The 22791-nt window shown below is 36.6% G+C and overlaps 1 protein-coding gene across 1 annotated transcript in view; it reads left to right on the plus strand.

Annotated features, from left to right (window-relative positions):
• Positions 1 to 22791, plus strand: part of dok4 (docking protein 4) — a 53287-nt gene that overhangs the window by 12869 nt on the left and 17627 nt on the right. Inside the window, exon 2 of the mRNA XM_051899062.1 lies at positions 17711 to 17975. Coding sequence (XP_051755022.1) covers positions 17910 to 17975 — 66 coding nt within the window. The 5' untranslated portion in view covers positions 17711 to 17909. The remainder of the gene's footprint in view (positions 1 to 17710; positions 17976 to 22791) is intronic.

A 22791-nucleotide genomic window follows, 5' to 3' on the forward strand; every position in this document is an offset into this window, starting at 1 on the left:
TGCTCTGTGAGAGTGAAACCAGCCGTTGACTCATCAGCAGCGTCTCTGCAGTCTCACAAAGTGCCCTACAAACCTCTGCCTTCGCTCATCCTCCCCGTAGAGCCGACAAATTAGGATAACGCTTCCTTTAGGCCTAGTTAACTAAAAATGTCCCTTGGAATTTGTTATCTGAGCTGGCCTGCCTCAGTATTCTTGACTTATTCATAGCTTGATCATAAATACATGACTGTTAGAGGCAGATTTGTGTATAAGGCAATTTTAAAAGACTTGCTCAGAATAAATCTAGACTCAGTTGTGTCTCAACTGTCAAAGCAAATGCTCACCAGGGATGAGAAAAGGAAGCGACAGAGACACTTCAGACAGTCTACCTCAGCTCCACAGGAGCTAGACGAAGCCAATGGCCTTGCCAAATGCCTGCTTTGTGGGACAACAATGCTGGGGATTTGGATCTGTCTGAAATATGCTTTCTCTCTCTCTGTGTTTCTCTCTGAGCCCAGGTCTCTTTCTCGCTGTCACCTCTTTGTTCATTCATCTCATGCTGTTTGTGCGATGACGTGATAAATTCTAGGCTGTCATAACACCTTCATTTGCCCCTTCATTAGTTCTTTACAATGAGAATAGGCTAAACGGGAAGAAGCGGAGATGGTTTCTGTCAAAATTGCTTTCTTTGTGTCAGAAGTGCAGTCATGAGAGCTAGATTAAGAAACAGGGCAAAGATAAAGCACTGGCTAACAAATAAAAACATTAGGAAGTGTTTTACACATTGTGTGGGATTGTTCTTTTTTCCATGTGTAATTCATTTTCTTGAATTGTAGTAGGCCTAGGTAAATTTGAGCTTAATTATTATCTGATAATCTGTTTAAGTACTTGCTATCCAGGCGGTTCATATCTCCATATACTGTATAATCAACTCTTCCTACATTTCTGATGCCTCAAAATACTCGAGAGCTGCACGATTAATTGAAATATCGCACTTTTGATTCAAACACCCATGTGATCTTATTCCTAAATGACAACATTTTGGCTGTCTGTTAAACCTTTGACAAGTACGCTCACAATGAACATTTAAATCTGCATTGGCGCTGCATCTGACCCAGAAAAAGCAGTTGTCATGTATAGGTATGAAACAGCTTCACAAAGTCTTTTCAACCACATAGTATCATTATTTCTCTGTTTACAACTGTTCATATTATCACAGAAGTACTGGGATAACAGTTCATAGTTGGGATATAAACATCAGTCTACGGCATTGATCAAAATGGAGTAAATCACCTTTTGAAAGTAACTTGACGCTGCAAATAAAGATTGTATCATTACATAATTCCCCCAGTAGGTGGCAACCAGCGACTGTTAAAAAATATTTATCATTGAATCATTCAAGAGATTCGTTCAAAAACGCTGATTCATCCAGTAATGAAACAAGTGAAGGGCAAATTCCAAACATCGTTTTTGCACCCTTGAAGGGCACTTTGGGAAGGGGACGCCATTTGTAGGGTCGTTCCAAATGAAAGTAAACAACTGAATCCCTTCACAAAGGACCCTTCCACAAGTCTGTTAGCGAAGGGAACATGCGATGATCACTTCAAGGAAGTAATTAAGCATTTATGGTCATGTGACCCAGTGTGCCAAGTCCTTGTGTTTCTTTTCAAATCTAGATATGGCGGGAAAATTTGAGTTAACGTATACAGAATAATTCAAATTGTTTTGTTTTGTTGTGATTACACACATTTTCGTCATGTATTTCATATTAAGTTTAAAAGAGTTTCAAAGGTAAGAAATGTGTTTAATGCTTTACTGTATGTTTAATGCTTAACTTATAAAGTTAAAAGCAAATCTGGAACACACACATACTGTATAAAGCATATTTAAAACATTTTAAAACTTAATTATAAATGCACTTTTATTTGTGTATATCATATTAACAGCAATAATAAGATATTCCTGTTGTCGCTGTCAAGCATTCTCGTGGTAACATTTCATGTGAAGCTAATGAGGAAATTACGTGGCTTTTCCATTGCTCCCTTCAGCCAAGTGCGTTCCAAACAGCTTCATTATGACACACAAGTGGAAGTGGAAGTGCTCCCTCCAAAGTCCCCACTTCAAGGGCTCTGCCCTTCTGTGTGAGTACGGCATAGGGATGCTCACTTCCAATTGGAATTTGCCCGAAGTCTTTGAGTCATTGAATCATTCATTAAAAAAAAAAAAAATATATATATATATATATATATATATATATATATATATATATATATATCAATTAAATTGATCAAACATTAAAAAAAAAAAAAATACAGCAGCATTTAACATTTTGTCAGAATCTCAAATTCCAAGTTATTTTGTTTAATTGTCTATTCAGAATCGTGGGCGAATCATATGAATTTAGAATCCAGAATCGTGCAGCTCTAAAACACTCACACAAACTCGTATACACCTCAGTTTGTTTTTGCAGTGGCACCAGGATAAATATTGCTGTGGTTTGGTAGTAATTTGTACAACAAAACAGAAAAATTGATGTTTGGAACAGAAAATATTAGATGGCCAAACAAGATCTCTCATAATGCTGCTTTCTTACACAACACAGGAACTGCTTTTACACTTTCCCATCCCTCACCATTTATCTGTAATGTGTGTACACTGGAGTGCTGTTAAGGAGGGGAGGAAGACTGGGATCGGCTTGCATTTTATTGAAACCTCTCTCTGCTCTGCAGAATTAGAAATGTTTAAATGTATTTAATGGTTCCCAGGCATAAAAAAGCCATATAAAGTAAAACAAAACAAAACAAAAACAAACAAAAAAAAAAAAAACAATAAATGTCTCTCAGATGATCTTTTCCTCTCCTTTTTTGCCTGAGGGGAATTTTATGAATTATAAATGTTTTTATTTGTTGTTGTTCTGAAGCAGTGTTAGGGAGATTTGAAAGTGTGTACATGTAGGGGTGTGTGTGTGTTTGTTCCATTTATTCAGTGCTGTCTAGGACAACAGAGACACTTGAAGTCAGATGGGCTTTGGACTCATAAGAGTGGCTCTGCACAGTGTCGGAAACCAGACAGCCACTCAAGATAGACGCTGCTGTGTGAGCCTTTTCATTCTCACTCAATAAGTGGAATTCAACTCAATAAGATTGAAGGTTCATGTCTGGTTTTTTTTCCCTCTCGTCTCTCATGAACTTGAGAAAATTATCAACTTAAATTAGGGCTGCCAATCTGAAAATTGAATTATATATATTTTTGACTAATCAAATTAGATTATACTTTATAAAATATTAGCATATAATGAATCAAATTAGCATGGTTAATCATAATTAGTCAAATAATAATTAAAAAAAATCAGCATTCCTGTGTCTCAAACAGTAAAAGCATGGTGCTAACAACAGAAAGGTCATTGGTTTGATTCAGGGAATGCATAAACTTATAAAAATCTATACTTTCAATGCAATGTAAGTTGCTTTGGATAAATGCATCTGCCAAATGCATAAAAGTAATCACAGTTAATAAAAAAATGTTCAGTACGTTATTGTGGCTGAAGATAGCATGGAAATCACTGAATAGTCATATAGGAATTGGCCTTAAAATGCATATATTTTGTTTTATTTCTATGTCACTGAAGCCAATCAATGGCCTACAGTCTACAGCAATCCATTGAATTTGTCATTCTGTCCGAGGCAGACTTGGCACCCATTGTGTTTTAAGTTACATTTTTCAGTACTGAATTACATTTATCTCGAGATCCCTGCATTCTGTTCCATTTTGTTGCCGACCGTCCAGTTGAATGGAAAAAATGTGTCCTTGGTGAACAGCTCGTTATTCATTCAGTGCTGATTGAACAAATACATGGATGTGATTCTTCAAGCTTGGATTGCTCCAATATAGGAAAATTCCTTATAACAGAACTTGTGCATGAGCCACAAGGCATAATTAATGACATAATTAAATAATTTTTTTATTGCGTTGTTTTTTAGTTTTAGAAGTAATAACACTAATGAATTAAATAGACAGACCTAATTTAAATGAGACGAGGCAATACCGTAACAGAGAGGCTAAGACTGATCCTCCAAATATCACACTACTACTAGTCATGCAAAAGTTTGGCAGTGTGCATGCCTGGAAACCCTCCCAAAGCTGAAAAGTCACTTTAAAATACCTAGCCTGTCAATTTATTTTTTCTAATTTCCATATACCTAAGCAAGAGAATCAATTTTTAAAATAATTCTTTCCTTTCATCAAATTCTGATTATTATCTTGTCAGAAACAAGTGCATGATCAAGCATAAGTGTCTCCATGTAATAAATCTTCCTTGCTTTTACAATGAGTGTGTATTTGCATACTTGCGTGGTTTGTTTGCTTTATCTCTGTCAATCTGGTAAAAGGACTGGAGACAAAGTGTCGCGTCAGGCTGTAGGAGGGCTGCTGAAACCAGTTGTCTGTGTTTATAGCTGCTCTGTTATCTGTGTTAGATAGAGGTTTGCAGACATCATGTCTCATCTGTCTGTGCTGTAGTTCTGGGGGTCTGTGTGTATCTGTGTGTTTGTTTGAGATTGTTGTTAGGACTATGTAGAGTAAAGCCTGGAATTTTTCCACAAGAGGTCAAAATCAGGGCGTATAAACTAGAGAGGCGTCTTCATTCTGTCCCTCAAGCTGTCTATTACTTTTTTTTCCCTCCTCTTATTCATCTATTTTTTTTATTATTTTTTTTTTTTTCTTTTCTATTTTCATCAGCATTCAGCCCATTTCTTGATTATTGTTTGGCCTTTTCCTGTCTCTTCTGAAGAAGAGTGGTGCTACTCGATGTGATTTCAGAAAGGCTGTTTCTTCCATCTCATTTCACTGAATAGTGGTACATTGATGGTTCTCTGAGTGCTGTAATATGTCTGTGGTTTCTGATTATTGCTGTAAGGTGGTTACTAAAAGGCTTCTTTTTTTTTTTTTTACAAGTGGTTGAAGAATGTTTTTTTTTTTTTTTCAGTGGTACAAAACAATATTTTGAGGGTATAATGCCAATATACAGTCCTGTGCAAAAGTCATACAAAAATCAATGTGGAAAAAAAAGGCAGTGTACATACCCAAAATCTCACTGGGTTATTACAATTAATGTCAAAAGGAATGTTATATAAACATATTTCCTAATGACACCGTAAAAGATATAAAACATACAAATTGTGAAAAAATGTAGCATGCCTAAGACATTTTCACAGTACTGTATATGTCAAAAAAGCAAAAAGATTTTAAATGAACACTTTTTTTTTTTAAAACAATATTACTAAAAAGTAGGGCTGCAGGATATATCGCGATATATTGTAAATTTTATCGCACGCAATTTGGCAAAGGCTGCCATTATTTTATGCGCAGCTTGTCAGAGCTGTACGGCTCTGTGATCAGAAGTAAATGCTTCTCCATCTGAAAGCCAGAGGGCGCTTTTGCACAGAAACTCCAAATATGCCCTGCCGCAAAAGAAGATAACATGTGTCATTCCAGGAAATCCCTATGGGCATCATACAATAGCTGTAGCTGAATAAACAGAAGATTGAAACGTTTTGATTGATTAAACTTGATTAATAAACACACGACTGCCTTATTCTGTGTAAGAAGCCACATCATCTCACAGAAGGATGCTCAACTGTCATTATGAAGTGAGTTTGGAGTAAAAATATGTTATTAAAAATGTTGTCTTTTGTTGGACAAGATGTTAATAAATGCTTATGTCTGGAAAGATGTTTGACGCGTGTTGCTTTTTCAAATGTACATTATAAGTGACTCAAACTCGCAGTGCTTTCAGATGGATTAGCATTTGGAGCGATACTTCATTGACAAGCTGCACATAAAAAAATAATCGCAGCCTTTGCGATTTCATAATCGCACTAAGAATCGCATTTAAGCGTGATTTCAATGTTATTTTTCATATTATGCGATAAATCGTGCAGCCCTACTAAAAAGTCACAAAAATTATTTAAAAACTGTTCCAGCCTGTGATGATGATAATTTTTATGTTATGGCCAATATTAAAAAATGGACGTAAACCACTAAAAACATCAATATTTTGTCAATGTCAAACCAATGTTCATCGCTTTTGATTTTGAGATATACTATAATAGGTGAGAATTAAGAAAAGCACTTTAAATCTGTGTTGTAATCTAGCATTAACCCTTTGAGTTTTTGCTAGATTAAAGCAAAATTATTCTATCCCCAAATAATTAATATATAATATTAATATCAGCTGAAAAATGTCCAATATGAACATACCAAAATAAAAACACAAATACCACAAGAAAACCAATAATGTGCAAAAATGTTGTGCATTTCTATAACCACATTTTTTTTTTTTTTTTCTTTCTTTTTTTTTTTTTTTTTATCAGACACTATTTATTCTATAAGTTTTCATTCAATGCTGATAATCTTGGTCGATATATTGGTGTGGAACATTGGAAACCAAGAGACCACCCACCGTCATGTAAATGAATGGTCTTGTCAGCTTTAAATAGTCTCATTCACTTATGTATGTGGCAGTGTGTATTAACACTTGTGTGTAGGTGGTGTGTTTAGTTTTGTTGGTCCTGAAATTCTTGATGATTTTGTGCTTTATTTTGGCATTCCTAGAGGAAGAGTTAAATTGTTGATGTAGCTAGTAAAAGCAGCAGACTTTGAGGTGGAATAAAGGCAAGAGGTAGAATAAAAGGATAAGAATAATAGATTTATCTTCACTTTTAGAAACTCTTAGACCTTTATTGGCCAAGTGTGATCATAAACTCTGCTTTCCAGGAGCTTGAAGCACTTAAATGTGTAAGAGAAAATAGATTACAAGAGTAAACATCTAAATGGAAAAAAGAAATATAGGTAAAGATTCGGTATAGTGTATTGTTATATTTGCATAAAGAAAATTCTTGCTAGCACATGACTGGTGTCAAATCAAATACACTTTGTATATAAGTTGTATCCATGAATGATAAACATGCCAGATCTCTCTCTCTCTCTCTCTCTCTCTCTCTCTCTCTCTCTCTCTCTCTCTCTCTCTCTCTCTCTCTCTCTCTCTCTCTCTCTCTCTCTCTCTCTCTCTCTCTCTCTCTCTCTCTCTCTCTCTCTCTCTCTCTCTCTCTCTCTCTCTCTCTCTCTCACACACACAGCCTCCCACTGATAATTATCTGTGTCTGTCCCATTGCTAATAGACAACCTAGTGGATATAGGGTCAGATCGCCTCTAGTGCAGCTTGTAGAGTATTAATTAAAGCTGCCCTTTGACATCATCTGAACCCAGCAATGCTGCTTGAGCCTCAGGCATTGATTCAACCTGCAGATGATTGGTTATAAGCATTACCGATCTTCCATTGCTCACCTGAGAAATCCCATCCTAGTGAATGAATAAAAAATGCAGCAAGAATCACTTTTCATTTCATTCACCCCCCCTTAACTGAATAAGTGATTTTGCATGTCATTGTGGCAGAGCCTGAAAGGACACTGTTGGCCCATAATTGGATGTAATATGTGGGTTGTATGGAGGGCTTTATGTGAGATACGACAGCTGGATTAAGAGGATAAATAGGACAGAATGATGGTAAGACAGTGGTGGAAGGAGACTGAGACATGTCCTTGCACCCTCCTTAGGTAGATTCAACAACAAAAGGCCTTTAATTCAGTGTGAAATTGGGTTCGAGTGCAGATGCATGTATGCAGTGGATTTTTAACGTACTTCATTAGAATGCACACATTTTGTATCATGGTGGGGGGCTTTCCACTGACTTCTGTTGTTTTTATACTGAGCTAATGATATTCTTGATCCATTTTCATTTACATTTTGATTAAGAGATTTAGTATATTTATTAAGCCGTTTTCCTCATGGGAGCTGTTGGCCGGTCTCCACAATGTAGGTGATTTCAGGTTTTACTATCCTTTGGGGACGTTTGGCAGACAAAAGCTGACCCACACACACACAGACAGTCAGGAGAGGTCTGTGTGGAGGCGGTTTGCACAGTTGCAGCACCACAGGAGAGGAAATTCAATCGGCCAATCATGAAGCCAGCTGAGCCCCCACTGTGTCCTACCGTCCCCTAGCCCCATCCCTCCCACTCCCTCTTTCTTTCTCCTCGTTTTCCTTTACCTGGTGGTAGGGGTCATGTCACAGGCACTGAGTAACTCTGACTGTGCTGACAATGTGGACGAAAAAGAGCCGAACCAACAAAAAAAGTCTATTCAAGAGAAATCCATCGTCCTTGAACGATATATGAATGACACGCTCCACAAAAGAGAGTGAACTCTTTCTTGAATTCTTGAATTTCTTTCCACTCTTTATCTCTCTCTACCATTTTTCCTCTATAACTATTTTTTGCTCTTGTTAAATTTAGTTTGTTAAAATGTGTTTTTAACCATGTTGTTCTCTCACTGGTGTTCTCTTAGCATAACATGAATAGAACAGTTCTATATTCTGTGAGTAAGTGACTTATTAGAAGAGACAGCAGAAGCAATATTAACTTTAGTGAAATTAGATTATTTCAACTCTCTCTCTTCATTTCTTTATCTTTCATTTGCATAGTAGTTGCATTAGTAGCTGTGTCCCAATTCCGAGGCTGCATCCTTCGAAGGCCACACCTTCAAAGGCTATGATGGTCGGACTGAGTGTTGTTAAATGAACAAAACAGGGTTCACAAACTGTCTAAATATGTTCAACATGGTCCATTTCGGTATGTAAGAAAGAGTATAAACTATATATAATAGCATCTTAGTTAGATATAAGTCAACATTTGAACCATTTTAAAGGTCTTTTTATTTTTGCATTTGTATCATTAGATATTTGAGTAAGTTGAAACCCAATAGTTGCATTTAAAAGTGTAATTTGGCAATTTCCCTAAAAAAAAAAAATCCTCTCTCCACTGGCGCACAATGAATTCTGGGGTAGGCAAGGCCGTGAAGGATTCATCTGTTGTATCCTTCATTGCACGCGAAGCAAAGTGCGCGTTTGGAGGCCGTATTTAAAGAATTGGGACACCGCTGTGACACAATCGGCCTTCAAAGGATGCAACCTCTGAATTGGGATGCAGCTTCTGTAGTAGGGGTGCGCAACATACCGGTAGACACTAGTGCTGTCAAAAGTACCTACCGCGTTACCAAGTATGTACTGAAATTTTAAAAATGTGACGCTTTGAGTGCTGTTGAGTGGATTCGTAAACATGTCTGATTGGCCTTTGTGTTCACGCACTCATCAGATATGTCTGTGATGACGTGTTTTTTTTTCCCATACTATGGAAGTCAGTGCGGTCCATCAACTGTTTGGTTACCAACATTCTTCAAAATATCTTCTTTTGTGTTCAGAACAAAAACTGATATTACAAATTTGGTTGATTCCAATACAGGCCATAATCATTTTCACACAATGGCTGATTAAAGATAAATGGACAGTATTACAAGTCTGTACTATTTTGTTTAAATAATTTAGAAATAAAACCCTAAAAACTAAAATCAATCATTATAAATGTTACAAGAGATTTTATCCATTACAACTTTATAATGTACAGTATGAAAAAGATTTATTTTGAGATTTGCTAAAGCAGTGTTGTTAAATTATTCATATTTTGAAAGATTAAAATAGGGGAAATGAGTGAGCACAATTATTTATCACATTTATGTGCTTGGCTTGTGCTCACCAATCTATGTTGTTTGATTTTCAAGAGTGTTTTCGATTAATTCCTGATCAATTCTTTTGATTGGCAATAGACCGTGAAGGTCAATGTCCTTTGCTTTGCTGTGTTAGTGCTGGTCCAGTCATTAAGTTCTGCCTGACCCTTTTGTTTTAGTCTGAATTGATTTCACCCATTTATTTATTTATTTATTTATTTATTTATTTTTTAGAGAAAGGGATACAGCTCATAATGGTTTTGATGGTAGCAAGCAATGTAGACTCAATTCTTAATTTTATTTTGGCAATTTGCATCACTAAAAAATTTATATGATGATGTTTTTTCCTGAACCACAAAAAGGCAAAATAAGCTGCCTCTTTTATACTGTTAAATATTTGATGATGGAAATAAAACAAAAAAGCAAAAAATGAAGTGTCACTGGCACATTTTCTCATTTATCTTTCTCTAATTATTCTTTCTACCATTTAAATTTTTCATTAAGCTATAAAGTATGAGATGTTGTGCTGTTTGAGAATGATAAAAGTATGATAAAATTCTTTTTCAATGTACAATAGTCTACTGCATAAAGTATGGCAGTATCATTCTGATATAATATCATATTGTGGAGTTTATATAACGTGACACTGTATGGTTGAGTCTGTTGTTATAAGCCTATATCAAGACTTCAAACATCCAATTATAGGGATCTTATTGCTTACATGCACTTGCAGGGAGTGATTAAACTGAACCAGGGGGCTTTCCATGGCAGATTTTTACCATCTTAATACGGTATGTAGGTTGCATCCATTTGCTCTCTCCAGCCGCTCTCTTTTCTCTATTCATATATTACGTTGCGTGTCAGCTGCTGGTTACCCTAGGTGTTCTGCACAGCTGTCACCCCTCAGGAAGCAGAAAAGGAACAGCGTGTCCTATTGGGCTTTCCAACAACCTTCTCACTGTGTTAATGCTTTTCAGATAATGTGCCTCTTCACTGGAACCTTATGAGAATTGGAAGTCTTCCTATGGGGAAGGGATATTATGAGATAACACGATAGAATAGGAGGACGGAAGGTTAAAGTATAACTAGGTTTGTTTTAGACCACTGGCGTGTGGTGGCCCGTCTCTGGGTTTGGAGGGGTTTTTTTCTGTACAAATCCATGTTGCAGAGTCATTTGATATTTTTTCACAGTTAACCGTGGCTTTTCATCCGTACTTTGTTATTGCCCCCGTCACATTCATGCCACGCTTTAGGACCTCTGAGAAACCGCAGTGTTCTCAAGGGAGATAAAAGAGACACTGCCTTCCTATGAAACTTTATCTGCTTATGTGGCCACTGGACAGTGTTATTTGATAAAAATGACACTTTACACACTATGTGAGCTATTTTATTTGATATGTTTTGTTTTGTTTTATTTTAGTACTGACAATTATTGTTGTTATATATTTATTTATTATTTTTGAGGCAGACACTGTCTCCTTGGATGAAACACCCCTGCTTTAAGGTACAGTTACACTAGTGAAAAATTCTGCGAAATTTCGCAGACAAAAAGGTCAGTACTTTAGTGAAGTCACTTTTTTTTTTTTTTTTTTTTAACCCAAGCAGATTTCTGTTGTTAAACGTGGCAAATCCACAAACCCACTGTGAAATCTGTGTGAGGAAATTTTTCTCCCTCACACGAAAACCAGACCATGTGTTTTCCAACTGAAATGACTAGATTTCGCCAGTGAAAATTTGTTGAACAATGAGAAAAATGGACCATTGCTCGGATGGCTTTGTTCTCTGAATGTGTGTGTGAGTGAGTGAGTGCTGTTTTTGGTCTTAAATTTAGTCTCTAGCCAATATAAGTGACCCCTGAAATACACACAATTGCAACCAATGACCTTTCTTTTTGTTGCTTCATCTCTCTGTCTCTTTCACTCAAACACACTTAGTATTTCACTGTCCACTGTTTTGGCCTCCTCGTCTGTATGAGTCACTGCAACACTTTCAATTTTCAGTTCACTTACTGTTCTGATGGACTCCAACTGTGAGGGTTCATCTAAACTGACAATCAACGCACCTCCTCTGCCTCTCCTGTGTTCACTTTCTTTTCTTTTTTAATACTACTCCTCCTGGGTGAGTTTTGCCAACTCTGACCACAACCTTGAAATTAAGCGCCCACCACACACAATGCAATGTCTTTCTCTAGTCAAAGGTGTATATGTTAGGGCAGTTGTTTCCTAAACTGGAGTACGCATATCCCTGGGGGTACTTGAGGTGAAAGAGGGGGTACGCGAACAAAATGCTGAGTTTTGCCTTTCATTTAATTCTAACATTAACATTATTTCTAATAGGCAAAATGCTTTAAAAGTTCAAATATATGACATCCAATCAAACTACCTCATCTTTTGTGGTCAAAACTGACTGCATCCTCACAAGCAGCGTGCATATGATAGGTTGCGTGCAAAGTATGCTGCCTTAGCAAAATGCGCTCCATTACTGCCGTTCTCAACAATGGCCCTGTCCCAAATGGCACCCTAAACACTCGCGGTCTTCCTACAAGTCCACACTTTCGTGATGTAACGCCGCTTTGACTCTTGGGAAGAAGTCTGCTGTGGAGCACACTTGCCAGTGCCCGCCCTTTTGCCAGTGCGGGCAAAAGGGCTCGCTCGCGAGCACCCTTCTGAAACCTAAAATGACAAATGGCACACCCTACGGTCTCATGGACTTAACGGACACGTTCAAGCAGCAGCCATTCTAAGTCCACAAGACTGAAAGTGCATATGAAGTGTGCCATTTGGGACAGGGCCAAAGTGGGGAATTAGCACTTACTAGCATGAAGAACAAATATAGACACATAGAGATCAATTTAAGACTCAAAGTCTCTCCGATACAAAAACATACCCTGTGTGAGTTCGTTTAATGTTTGTAGCAAGAATGCAATTTTTTTCCAAATATCCACACGATTGCAAATGTGACATTGGTTTTATACAACAGTTCAACAAACAAAGGGGTATTATTAAGTGATATACATTTTAAACAGTATTTTCAGTATGTTTGCTTTATTTTGCAATGAAATAGTTCCAACGAAAACCATAGCAGAACTGCAACATTGCGGTGTTTTGTGAATGAATCTGCGGCTTTGAACAAATTGTGAGAATTAATGATTCAATGACCCATTCATAAATACAGTCACTTGCTTCTTTATGATGAGTAGATGGCTCACTCGTTAAGTGACTTACTGCCACCTACAGGCGGTTTTAGTTTAATATTTAAAAGTATCACTTCGTTTTTACCATCATTACATATTTCTCTATTGAACTATTTTTATTTAAAACATTATTTTTTTTATAAAAGTTTTTATAAGGTAAAAAATTCACTCTAAAAAATGTGGGAACCACTGCGTTAGGGCAACCCAGGGCATTAAGGCATCAGGTTTTTTTATTTATTTATTTATTTTTTATAAATGACCTTAAAAAAAATTTCCTTAAGTTGAGAGAATAATATAAAGCCTTGTATTCATATTATTGGCCAGTGGTTAGGTAACACTGTATCTAGCCATATTAGTTTCTACAATTTTTCAGATTTTAAAGTAATATGTCTGTTTGCACAAAGTGAAAATATTGCACTAAATGATCACAGGCAATTAGAACATATTTGATGTTAAATATTACGCTACATCAATGGCAATTTTCTTGTCGGAATATGCAGAAAATGGAAACCAAGTAATGGACAAAATTTCCTGTTGTTTTTCATGGCTGGGTGACAAAATTCAGATTTACATGGAAGAGATGACTTTTATTTCTTGATGCTTTGTCCTAACCAGCCGTGAAGCGATAGTGTTATGCAAGTATCGTTGTACTTAGAAGTGAATGAGCAGCTCTTAACTTGTGTTAATAGTCATATGTAGTCTTGAAAAGCTTCATCCCTTGCTAATAGAAATATAATGTAATTTCTCCTAAATATCTCTCATTATCGTTTGTCACTTTTTTTCATTATTTATTTATTTATTTACTTATATTACAGAAGACTAGAAGGATAGAAAGTGAAAAAAAAATCGTTTTTAATGAAAAATAATTTTGTTCAGGTGTGATATTGTGATATAATAACACTAAATAATTTATTTTTATTCTTAAAACTTGTGAACATTTTTTATATAAGATATAAATGAAAATGTATTGAATAGTAGAAATTGCCCACACATTGATGAGTGAAATTTCAGTGACGCTTTAATGTACTTATTATTTTTGTAACAATAAGGAGATTGTATAATTGTCACCCTCATCATTGAAGGCACTTATTTTTCAATAGTGGATCTGCTGTGTAGGAAGTTATTGTTCTCATGGTAACATTGAAACAGCACAATTTATCATCACTTCTTCAAAAATAAGATGTGTTTGTGAAACAAAGCTCCATATTTCCAAATTGGACTTAAATCCATAACAATGTGGTGTAACTGGCCAATTCTCAGGGATTATGAAGACTTAGCGACAAGGCATCGCAGGCTATCATTAGCCAGGCTTTCAACACAGACTTGTCTGTCTGCCGCATGCTCTCTGCTCCCTGTCAATACCTGCACTTAACGGTGAAAACAGATGTTCTTCTTCCATTCCTCCTCCCACGTTGAGTGTCACCTGCGTCTTAACAAGCTGTTTGTCGCTAGTGCTGCAGGGGGCTGGGTGGGATATTCTGGTGTCTGTGTTCATTAGCTGCCACTGAGTCTTGCTCACACCTGGATTCCTTAGTCACCACTGTTTCTCTGTGACAAAAAAGAGAAGAGAAGAGAAATGAAGCTTCAGCTCAGGCAATGACAGGGCTTCTCAGCTAATTTCTGTCTTGGCAATCTCAAGATAGAAGTGATTGGCAAAAATTGCCAACATAGAAGAGACCACAAGTTCATCCATGCTTGAGATTACTTCAAAAAAACACAATTATAGCTGCCTACTCACTGGCTATGAGCATGTACTGTATGCTTATAAATTATGTGTATTTATACTACGGGGCTGTTGAGTGCTTTAATCCAATTGGTGTGCAATTATTCTTTAGGGAAACACATGGCTAAAGTTGTTCCAGGCAGGTCTTGACCACATTACAGTTCCATTTCACTTCGCCAAATGCTTTCAGTTATTTCAAAGGTCATTAGGCCTACAGCCTACAATAGCAAAAGAACCAAAACCCGCGATGACATTGATAAAGTAAATAAATATTGAGATTTTATCAGTAAAATAGTTTAACAACTTAAAAGCTACATGACATTTTTTCACTAGCGAGGTAATAATGGCGCTGTTTTTGGAGCAGATAAACTTACAGTTTCGCTATTAGTAGAGACGATGAGACAGATTAGTAGAGACAGATTCAGGTAATTCATACACGCTTAATCTCTCTCTCTCTCTCTCTCTCTCTCTCTCTCTCTCTCTCTCTCTCTCTCTCTCTCTCTCTCTCTCTCTCTAATAACTGCATTATTCTGCTATCAATGGCTCAAGCCTCCATTACTAGCTCTAAAATGACGTTTTGGAATTAGCAACGGAGGCTTGGGATTAGATGCGTTAGAAATTAGTCCTACACACAAGCTTTTTAAGGACAAAAACCTGACAAATGTCTTGAAATACATCATCTGAACAATGTTTCAAGGTGTGGTAACCATAGTATAAGTGGAATAATTGACTCCAGGCCATTGAATTATTGAAAAATAATGCACATCCAAGGTGTAACAGCGACTCCGCTTCGCGTCATGGCCGCATTACCACCTTGGGTGTGCATTATTTTTTTTCGAATAATTTAACGGCCCGTTGTCAATTATTCCTGGCTTATATTATTAAAATATATTTATTTTGAAAATATTTTGCTCTATGTGTGTGTGTACACTGTACCATTCAAAGGTTTGGGGTCAAAAATACAGTAAAAAAAAAGTTTTCTGCTTGAATATATATTAAAATGTAATTTATTCCTGTGTTGGCAAAGCTGAATTTTCAGCATTATTACCCCAGTCTTCATGTCACATGATCCTTCAGAAATCATTTTGATTTGTTGATTTGCTGCTCAAGAAACATTTTTTTATGATGTTGAAAACAGTTGTGTTGCTTAATATTTTGTGGAAACCATGATAATAGGTCTTTTTGATAAATAGAAAGAACAACATTTGTTTTAAAAATACTAATCTTTTTTTAACATTATAAAATCTTTACTGTTACTTTTTCACAATTTATTCTTTGCTGAATAAAAGGATCCATTTCTTTACAATGTACCAAACTTTTTACCGAACTTTTGAAGGGTAATGTATGTATTTAATATTTAACTTAATATTTAAATATTTAGAGAAAAGTCATTTGAAATTGCTTGATTTTGAATATCCTACTGTTTGTCATGTTTATTTCCTTGGCCAGTATCTTTGTTTGTTTTTTGGGGATTGTTTTGCTGTGGTAGACTAAAAACCTTTGCATGTCTTTTCACTGTACATGACCTAATTCTTAATTCGGCATATTGCTTATACGCTCTTGGTTGAACATACCCATTTGTCATACGGCAGAATGCTCTTAGCAGCTCTTATGTTAAATTGTTACTTTATAGCTTTAATTTGTGCTTGATTTGTATCTGTTACCTCCTGCTGCACAGTGGTAATCATGATACACTAAATGCACACATATACAAGTCAATGTGCTAATAATGACTGCCATCAAAATGAATTTGAATGTAAATTCAAATGTAAATATAGTGACTTATCCTATGTATTCTGAGGCATTAAAGGTGAGTGATGCTTACTGACCGCTGTAAATCCAGTAAAGATTTACATTAAAACAACAGTATAATGAAGGAATACCTCTGTTCTTAAACTCTCCATCTATCCAAAGGATTTGGCTATTTATACAAAGAGGCTCACCTGACACTTTAAGTCTTGATTTTTCAAGCTGTTGTGATTTGTTTTGAGCCTTCATTATGCTGTTCCATTAAGGTCCTCTCAAAACCATATTTTTTTTCATCGTTCACATCCTTCTTCAACTGTTCTCTCTTTTATCTTTATTTCTCCATTCACTCTTCTGACAAGGGCTTTTGAAGCTGGGCCATGAGAGCACATAATAATGGCATTATGATTCACTGATCTTCTACTGGAGCAAACTGCCCCTCCTTCCCTGAGCGAGCCACTTTTTAAAACCAACAGCGCCGAAGACGATTAGCCTGGCTCTGTCCTGGCTAATGAGCTCCTTGTTAAAGTTTAATGTCTGTGTTCCAGTGCAGTCAAGAATTTTAAGCGCCGGCTCCGGCTCTCTTCTGGGGAAGTGTGCCACGATGGGCTGTTGTTCCAGAGCATGCTGATGATGCTGTTAGTTTTGCGCTTACAAACATGTCCCAGTTCTGTGGCCTGAGGGCCTGAGCTCAGAGGATTATTATGAATGCTTAGAAACTTTTTATCTCAAATTGTGTGTTTAGCACATTATTCCTCTATTACTCATTAATGATTCTTCATTGATTTTGTTATAAATTGAGGGTTTGTAAAGCCTTGCAAGATTGGATATGTGGGTAAGATGTCTCAGTCTGATATTCTAAAGAGACAGTTCACCCTAAAATGAAATTACTGTCATTATTATGTTATTTCAAACCTGTATGACTTGTTTCTTCTGGCAAACACAAAGATGATATTTTGAAGAATCTTTCAGCTGTTTGCTTACAGTCAGTGGGGTCTAAACAACATGGCATCCCACTTATTTTCATGTAATGCAAACGAAACGCTGAGACATTTTTCATGTTTGGCTGAACTATCCCGTTAAGGGTTGTCTAAGCAGTTTCAAGTCTGCTACTCAGATATGTTTAATCTTTGTCATCCTCCTCAAAATGAAGCTTGAGCTATTTAGTGCGGAAATAATGTTTGCAGTCAGAGTGCATTTTAATTTAGGCCATTATGGCATTTGAAGCAGCCGTTGGGTGGAAACATGTCCTATACAACTTTAATGTTTATTTAACTCTCAGTTTCTCAAGTTCAGCAGTGAAATTTTCCAGTATAAATGGATAGGTGGGCAGATTTTACCCAAATGAAGGTGTCTGGCAAGGGAATAATCTATGATAAAGTTGCATGTCTGCACAAACATTCACCATTCTCGTAAATGAATAAAATATGTGCCCTTTTTCTCATCTCTTAGTGATCATGCTGGAGTGAGGGGACACAGAAGATCTACATGATCTTTTGAAGTTCCGCAAGTTGCAGAGCAGACGAGATCAAGGAAGACTGGAAGACAAGCGAAGAAGTGAAAGAAGGAAGGAAGGAGTTGGTTGGACTGGCTGAAGGGGGAAAAAGAAGGGCTGGATGCTTTATTCTAGAAGTTCCCAGGTTCCTCAGAGATGGCCTCCAACTTCAATGACATTGTCAAGCAGGGCTATGTCCGCATGCGGAGCAGGAAACTGGGGGTGAGTAGTAATTAAAGCTTTTAGTGCACTTGATGGAGGCTTGATCTAATGCTGGTTCACTTGTATGATCATTGATACTTCAGTTTCAGGATTGTCTTTCTTTCTTTATTTATTTATTTATTTATTTATTTTTAATTTGTCTTTTGTTCTATTCATTATTTTGATTTATTTCAGAGTTTTCTGGTTTTAGTTTTTATAATAATTTTAGTTTAAAAAAAATTGGTGTAGGATTTACTTTGAAACAAGAAATTTCTAGTAAGTTTTAATGATTACAATGAAACTGCAAGTAATACATCGAATTAAAGGTGCAGTGTGTAGATTTTAGCGGCATCTAGCGATGAGGTTGCGAACTGCAACTAACTGCGCTCACCCCTCCCTTTCGAAGCACATAGAGAAGCTACGGTGGCCGTCTGGCCGACACAAGACAGATGTTGTTGTCTGAGACAGAAGAGAGTAGCCAGTCAAGCATTGAGGTTTCTTCTTACTTCTAACAAAGAACGGTCTCAGACGTCTACTACTACTACTACTACTACTTCTTATTCGTGCATATTCAATGTAGTGACGATGCAAGCTGCCTCTAAAAACACGAATGATTTAGAAGAACAACAACATAGTGATAAAACACACTCTGTATAGCAGTTTGTCCATTTAGGGCTACTGTAGAAACATGCCGGCGCAAAATGGCGACTTAACATATAAGGGGACCCGCGGTGTATGTAGATAGAAATGGCTCATTCTAAGGTAATAAAAACAACGGTTCATTATGTAAGGTCTTTATGCACCACTGAAAACATAGTTACATATATTATATTGCCTTTCTGTCATTAGATCCTCCCAAATTTTACACATTGCACCTTTGTTGAAAGTTGAAAGACTGATGTAATATTTTGTTGTAAAATGTACTCCAATAATCTTTTATTCACAACAATCTTTTTTTTTTTTACAGTTTGGCATTCAAATTTTAGTGGTAAAAAAAAAATCTCATAACAGTCTCATTGCTATCTTGTAGCATTTAGTGAATTAGCTTATTATTAGCTTATCATCGTATTATTATACCATGTATAAAAATGTATTTTAGGTTATGTATTTTATTTTTTAATTTCAATTTTTAAAAATTTTTTTTTTTTTTTTTTTTTTTTTTTAAATTTCCGTTAATAATGATGATGCTGGAGCCAAACATCATATGTCAGTTTGTGTTTTGGTCAGCATTTGCTTTTAATGGTGTGTGATAGGCAATGTAATGACAGCCTTGCTGTATGTGGCATCAAAATGTCCAAGTATTGTTTATCATTTAATCCAGATCAGACTAGACATCTTGCAAAAAATATTGGCTCATTTTTTACTAGATAATTGTATGTTTTTGAAGAGAGCAAATTGTTCCCTTGAAAGAGGCTTGTGAACCAATAATGATGCAGGACGTGGGGGGACTACATTCATACTACTAACTTAACCTCATCTCTGGCCTGTAGACCTCATTACAGCTTTACAATCTTCCGCTGACGGGCGCTTCAGCCTCACAGGCTCTGGGAGCATCTCCTCTGCTGTCCCAGTTAGTTGCATTTACATATGGTTTTTTGCCTCTGGAAAAATCTCTTCATTTTCTTTGTCATTATACTTGTCATTTTTCATTAGTATTTCATTGTGTTGGTCTTTGCTTTATTTGCATTACAATCACTTTCCATTATAAGTTTTCCTGCTCTGCATATGCTTTTATGATTACAAGCATATGCTTTTAAACTATTTTACTGCTGAAATCAATCTGGATCTGCCGGCTGCATTGATGTTTCAAAATGTCTAAGAAGTTCAGTATTATAGTGTGTAGTGACTTTGTGAGTGCCTCTCGAGCTCATGCACCGGTCGATGGCTGAATTATATAGTCAGCAGGATTGTGGTTACCGTGGCAGCAGTGAGGTTGTGACACATGGTCCCCCTGGGGAACAGAGTGCTAAATAATCTAAAAGGAGTTTATATTTTCTCCCATTTCCTTTTCTCTTCTTTTTGTTACCCTTTATTTCTCCTCTCCCTTCATTCTCTCTCTTATTTCACTCTCTTCTTGTTCCTTTTGCATGGAAACATCTTGTGTCTGTATGTGTGCTTGTCTTTGTCTCTCCTTTTTTTGTTCCTGTGCTGTGCAAACTCAAAACGGGCACCATTCCTCCATCATTGTTTAACAAATGGCTTGCCTAATTGTAAGTCAATTTCCTTCGTCTATTTAATATTATGCTAGTGCACGTAATGCAAGCACAATATCGTAAATCCCCGCTTATGCACAACTAATACTATTTACATCCATGCTGCTGCCTCTGCTCTGATTTGGCAGCAGCAGTGAGTGCGTGGCGGCATTTGCATTTGTGTCTGAGCTGTGACAAAGCCCTCTCTCTCTCTCTCTCTCTCTCTCTCTCTCTCTCTCTCACTCTCTCTCTCTCTCTCACTCTCTCTCTCTCTCTCACTTTTTTTTTAGCCTCTACAGATTGGAGGAAAGATTGTGTTCTAACTAATCCATTTTCATTGGCAAAAAGCTCCCATATTGCTGCATTTTCATTATATTGTCCATCTGAGAGTTGTATTGAATGCGGGTGGTAAATATTTAGTAAGGCTTTGACCACCCAGGTTTATTTAGTGATTGGCGTATTTGTTAAAGAAGAGGATTATTAAGCGGGTTCTTATTCATATTTGACTTTAGGTTGTAACTTTCTGTAAGACCTGGAACATACTAACTGATGCCATAATTGACATGAATACCCATGCATTGCAAGTCATATGGTATTTCAATAAAAAAAAAAAAAAAGTCATTTGTAGTCTTGGTGGAATTTAATTACCACCATTGATGATATTAAAGTTAACGAAAACACCATCGGAGGACTGTTGCGACAAATTAAATTAAAAAAAAAATCTGTGAAGAGAATTGAAAGTTATGTATATTTATAGTTTTAAACAAGTTTCCAGATATTAAGCAGAACAACTGTTTGTAACATTGATAATAATAAGAAGAAACGTTTCTTGCGCACCAAATTAGCATAATAGAATGATTTCTGAAGGATCATTTGACTTGAAGACTGGAGAAATGATGCTGAAAATTCAACTTAAGTTAGTTCACACAAAAATGAAAATTCAGTTAATTACTCACCCTTATGTCGTTCCAAACCCGTAAGACTTTTTGTGTTCATCTTCGGAAACACAAATGAAGATATTTTTGATAAAATCTGAGAGCTTTCTTTCCCTCCATTCACAGCCCCAGAAAGTCAGTAAAGACATCGTAAAAGTATTCCATGTGATCTAAGTGGTTTAACCGCAAATTTATGAAGCGAAGCGAGTGCTTTGTTTACTCAAAAAACAAAACAAAACATAATTTACCACTTTATTTACAAAATATTAATCTCCAACACACGTTCACGCGAGCACCACGACACATGCATGTTTTTTGCACAAACAAAGCACTTGCGTTGCTTCATAAAATTGAGGTTAAACCACTGGAGTCACGTGGATTACTTTAATGATGTCATTCCTAGAATTAATTTTTAAAGGGTTAGTTCACCCAAAAATGAAAATTCTGTCATTTATTACTCACCCTCATGTTGTTCCAAACCCGTAAGACCTTCGTTCATCTTCAGAACACAAATTAAGATATATTTGATGAAATCCGAGAGCTTTCTGACCTCCGATAGACTGCAACGTTATTACCACTTTCAAGGCCCAGAAAGGTAGTAAAGACTTCGTTAAAATAGTCCATGTGACTACAGTGGTTCAACCTTAATGTTAGTATAATAATAATAATAATAATAATAAATAATAATATTATTATTATTATTTATTATTTACTAAATTAAGTGCATTCATGTTTAATAATTTAGAATTCTTCAAGAGTGCTGTTTGAAATCTATACCTTAAATGCAATTCATACTTATGCTTTACATGTTGCCATCAAACAGCTAGGCAAGTCTCGTAAGCCTTTCATCTCACTGTTCCAGACCACTGTGTCTATATCCCTTCCCCCTCCCTTCCTCTTTACGTTCTTCACCTCCCTCACCAAGCTCCCAGTGCACCTCTAGGGATGCTAATTAGCCAGTCTATATGCCTCTCTATGCTTCCCTCCCTTTCTCACTGTCTGTCTCTGCGGTCCACTCAGGGACCAAGAACCCCAATCAGACTAATCAGAGTGCTGTTTAGCATTCTGCTCGGGTATCGACAGCCCAGTACCGCTGGCTTCACTGCCATGCTGGAATTACCCTAATTGCTCCTCAGCTACTGCCAGCCCTTTTGAGTGCATTTGCAATCGTAAACGGCCCAACACCAGGCATCACAATTGTGAAACAACCCCCAACGTTAAATGGGGAGGGTGTTGGTCAATACAGGTGATAAAGGCCAAAAATCAAATGGACATACATTGCAATACCATGCTTATACACCTCTGAGGGACAAAGCAAAGATCTGAAGCTACTGTGATGCAAACGGACAGGACTTGAATTTTAGAATAGTTTCAGAAAATCCCCAACAGGTTTCAGTGGGCACAGTCGGTAAGCTGCCATTTTAAATTTAGTCTTGCCTGAGAGGAAGTGGTTTAATTTTAGCTTTAAGCATAGCAACTGTTGTTCCAATAGTGTCATTATTCCTTTGACCATCCTAGGATGCCAAGCTGAGTTCTGTCAGATCTCAGAGGAAAAGCAGATGAGAGATGAACAGCTGACAAAAATGCAGAAATGGATTCATACCAAGGGCACACAGACTCATTATAGGCTTATTATCCTGTGAAATGTTGGCACATTCTGCCTCTGTTTTATCTCTGCTTCTTCCTTCCAACAACTAAAGCCTTTCACTG

This window comes from Ctenopharyngodon idella, chromosome 7 (genome assembly GCF_019924925.1).
Source record: "Ctenopharyngodon idella isolate HZGC_01 chromosome 7, HZGC01, whole genome shotgun sequence".
Lineage (NCBI taxonomy): Eukaryota > Metazoa > Chordata > Actinopteri > Cypriniformes > Xenocyprididae > Ctenopharyngodon > Ctenopharyngodon idella.